This window comes from Brassica oleracea, chromosome C9, assembly GCF_000695525.1.
Source record: "Brassica oleracea var. oleracea cultivar TO1000 chromosome C9, BOL, whole genome shotgun sequence".
Classification (NCBI taxonomy): Eukaryota; Viridiplantae; Streptophyta; class Magnoliopsida; order Brassicales; family Brassicaceae; genus Brassica; species Brassica oleracea.
In genome coordinates, this window is record NC_027756.1 from 8,260,340 (window position 1) to 8,264,880 (window position 4,541).

The window sequence follows — 4,541 nt, forward strand, 5'->3', positions numbered from 1 at the left end:
TCCGATCTGCTAAGTTTTTTAGTAAAATTTTATTTTCCTCTTTTACTTCTTTAAAAACTAACTTTTTGCTTCATTTTGCAGTCGTAATTCAATCACCCCATGATCTTTTTCCCTGCTTGTTGTACTTTCGTTCAAAAGGTCAAGGATATTTTCGTTTGATGATATCAAACTATCAGCGGTATATTATGAGGATATCCGATTTCAACAATTTTTGGCTCGTAATCTACAAATAAAAAATAAAGAGAATCATTTCTTACTTCGAAATGCACTAGTTGATCATATATGGGAGCATTACGGAAATAATTTTATGGAATAATGTACTATTTGCTTGCAGTTTAATATTTAATTATGTACTTTTATTTATAATTTTATATTTTAGTGTAAGATTTTTTTAATTAATATTTCTGTAATATTTATATATATGTACTAGTTATTTATAGAAGTTTTATGAATTTACATCAACTATGACAATTATAAGGAACATAGTGTAAAATATAAATAATTTTGAAGTTCGGTTTGAAGTTTTACTTTTGGAGAAGAACACATTGAAACTTCAAATATAGAGTTTTGGAAACTTCAAAATAGAGTTCTTTTTTGGAGATGCTCTTAGAGTTTTAAGAAGTGAAACTTCAAATATGAAGTTTCACTTTTTAAAACTCTAAATTTAAAGTTTTGAAGTTTCTTTTTGGAGAGCAAAAAACTCTATATTTGAAGTTATAGAGTTTTTTTGGAAATGCTCTTAATAAGAAAAAGGTTAGACAGAGATTCTAACCCATTAACATTAACAATTCAACTTAATAGAGAAAATATTCTGCTGCCAGATTTCTTCCAACTGTTAATCCTGATGCATTACCCTTGGTCATCTGTTTATTATCTTTTTTTTTTTTTTTTTGTTCAAATCTGTTTATTATCTTTATGTTTTCAACATCGATTAATTTATGTTCTTAACTATATTAAACTATGTTTTCTATATTATATGTTATTAACTATTATTCAAACGGAGTTTTGTTCACTCCAGTATGAAAATCAGAGGAGTTTACTGATTACCCCAACAGAAAAGAAGAGCTTATTAAGTTACAAAAAAAAAAAAGAAGAGCTTATCTTTATTTTTTAAAGAAGAGGATAGCAGAGAGTGATTTGACTGAATAAGAGCAGACATGTAAAGTAAAGGTTGCACAAAAAAACATATATAAATAAAAAAGGCATGCTATGCAAATGAAGATGATGTGGCGTTATGGTTCTTCTGATCGTGGGTGTCTCATATGTACCGTCCCAGTGCCGTCTGTAGGTCCCTTGATTTATTTTTGTAGCGTTGCTTGTGTTGATTCAAATTTGAATTAGCTCGAGAGTCGAGCAATCCTTTTCTAATGAGCTTAGGAAAAGGAAGTTAGTTTATTTGGGAGCTTTCCATTAAATATATATTTTCTTAATGAGTTTTCCATTAAATATATATTTTTCTAATGAGTTTAGGAAATTGAGAGATATATATAAAGGGTGCTAATATGTAGCATAACCTAAGAGTGTGTGAAGCTTTAGTTTTTGAGATATTTTCTAAAGCATTGTGTGATTATATATAAGAGTTTGAGTTTGAGATAAGAGTTTGATTCAATAATTGGTATCAGAGCTCCTATTGAATCTTACTTAAGCCATGGGAGATATTGTTACATCAACGATCAATACGAACCACAAGAGCGGGGGCTCTACGTCCATACAGTGTTTGTTACTTAACGCACCAACTACACAGTGTGGACAATGCGCATGAAGGCAGCATTGAAGGTTCATAAAGCCGGGGAGGCCATTGATCCGGGAGAAGAGGATGGTGAGAAGAATGATTTAGCAAAAGCGTTGTTGTGTAAATCTATACCAGAAACACTATACTGCAAGTAGGAAACCTTGATACCGCAAAGGCAATATGGGAGGCTATAAAGATGAGACATATGGGAGCTGATCGTGTGAGAGAAGCACGTCTACAAACTTTAACAGCAGATTTCAATCGATTGAAGATGAAGGAAAGCGAGACAATTGATAGCTTTGTTGGAAGAATCTCTGAACTATCATCAAAGTCAGCAGCTTTAGGAGAAATCATCGATGAGCCGAAGATAGTAAAGAAATTCCTTCATAGTCTACCAAGAAAGAAATATATACATATTATCGCTGCGTTGGAGCAGGTCCTTGATCTTAACAAAACAGGGTTTGAGGATATTGTGGGAAGATTAAAAGCGTATGAAGAGAGAATTACTGATGAAGAAGATGAGAAACAAGAGGATCAAGGTCAAAGTAAACTTATGTATGCTAACGCAGACTCGCATACACAAGAGAGGTATGATCCAACAAGAGGAAGAGGCAGAGGAGGTCGTTTTGGATACCGAGGTAGAGGCCGCAGGAGATATGGATATCAACAGAGTGGAGGCTATCAACGACCACAAGAAAGAGATGCATCGAGGGTGGTATGTTTCAGGTGTGACAAGATGGGACACTTTACGCAGAATTGTCCTGATCGGTTACTTAAGCTCCAAGAAGTACAAGAAAGTGAAGGAGAAACCACACATGAAGCGGATGAGTTGATGGTTAATGAGGTCGTGTACCTCAACGCGAAGAATGTTCTGCCAAAGCAACTGTTTACTACAGTCGGAGACAACCTGTGGTACTTAGACAATGGAGCTAGCAACCACATGACCGGGAACCTCGAATATTTCTCTAAGATTGATGATATCATAACCGGAAAGGTGAGATTTGGAGACGATTCTCGAATAGATATAAAAGGAAAAGGATCAATCCTCTTTTTGACATCAAGAAGTGAGAAGAAACTACTTTCTGATGTCTACTATATTCCTGACCTCCGAAGCAACATCTTAAGTCTTGGACAGGCTACTGAGTCGGGATGTGAGATAAATATGAAAGGAGATCATCTTTACCTTTATGATCGTGATAAGAATTTTCTGGTGAAAGCAAAACGATCACCAAACCGTCTATACAAAGTGGTTATAGAGGTAGAAAGCACTAAGTGTCTTCAACTACTACACCGAGAATCATCGAAGTGGCACTCTCGCTTAGGACATGTAGGTCTAAGCAACTTGAAACTCATGGTTGATAAGCTCTTAGTGATAGGAATACCGCGTTTCGGTATCGAGAAGGAGACATGTGAAGCTTGCTTGTGTGGGAAGCAAATACGAAAATCTTTTCCAAAGGAGAGTTTATACCGTGCAACTGAGGTCTTGGAGCTAGTACATGGAGACTTATGTGGTCCTATATCACCACCTACAGCAGGTGGTAACAGATAGATGTTTGTCTTGATCAACGATTATTCAAGATATATGTGGACTATTCTAATGAAACAAAAGAGTGAAGCTTTTGCAAAATTTAAAAAATTTAAAGCTCTGGTTGAGCAAGAGAAGGGAACAAAGATCAAAACACTGCGTACAGATAGAGGAGGGAGAGTTCACCTCGACAGAATTCAACCTCTATTGCGAGACCTCAGGAATAAAACGACACTTAACGGCACCATATTCACCACAACAAAACGGTGTTGTGGAAAGAAGAAACAGAACGTTGATGGAGATGACACGGAGTATTCTAAAACATATGGATGTTCTGAACTTCATGTGGGGAGAAGCAGTGAGACATGCAACCTATCTCATCAACAGGTTAGCAACAAGGACCCTGCTACTGCAAACACCATACGAGAGCTTCAAGGGAAAGAAACCAAACGTTGAACACATAAGGGTGTTCGGATGTGTTGGCTATGTAAAGATTGACTCGGCACACTTGAGGAAGCTAGATGATCGATCTAGAGCTCTGGTCCACCTTGGAACTGAGCCCGGAACAAAGGCTTATCGTTTGGTTAATCTGATGACTAAAAGTATTGTGGTTAGTAAAGACGTAGTGTTCGATGAGACACAAAAGGGAAGGTGGCTAGAAACGTCTGAGAATGGCAAAGATGAGTCTGACATGATAGACTTTGGTTTCAAAAGTATGAGCGATCAAGAGACCTCGGGAGATAAGACGGGAATTGATGTCAAGATTGAAGAAAGTGATACGACTCTCGATCATGAGAAGCACGAAGAAGAGGTGATAGAACTGAGACGTTCTTCACGCGTGACCAAGATGCCAAGCTACCTCGAAGACTATGAGCTATTAGTAGAAGAAGATGAGATGTACGAGACGTTGTGTGAACTTGAGTATGAGCACCTTCTGATGTTGGTGAATGAAGAACCTTGGAACTACGAGGAGGCAAAGGAGCTTAAGGTATGGAGAGATGCTTGCGAAGACGAGATAAGATCCATAGTAAAGAACGAGACGTCGACCTTAGTTGATCTTCCACACAACTGCAAAGCGATTGGATTGAAGTGGATCTTCAAAGTGAAGCGAAACTTCGATGGAAGCATTAACAAGTACAAAGCAAGACTTGTTGCCAAAGGTTACATACAGAGTCATGGGATTGATTTTGATGAAGTTTTCGCTCCAGTTGCTCGGATAGAGACCGTGCATCTGATCATTGGGATAGCGGCTTCTCGAGGATGGGAGTTGCATCATCTAGACGT

General features: G+C 37.3%; 1 protein-coding gene across 1 annotated transcript in view; it reads left to right on the plus strand.

Moving 5' to 3' along the window:
• The window catches only part of LOC106314247 (epoxide hydrolase 1), a 7,832-nt gene extending 7,745 nt beyond the window's left edge, over positions 1 to 87 (plus strand). Inside the window, exon 5 of the mRNA XM_013752156.1 lies at positions 82 to 87. Within this exon, the coding sequence (XP_013607610.1) occupies positions 82 to 87 (6 nt within the window). The remainder of the gene's footprint in view (positions 1 to 81) is intronic.
• The last annotated feature ends 4,454 nt before the right edge of the window (positions 88 to 4,541 follow it).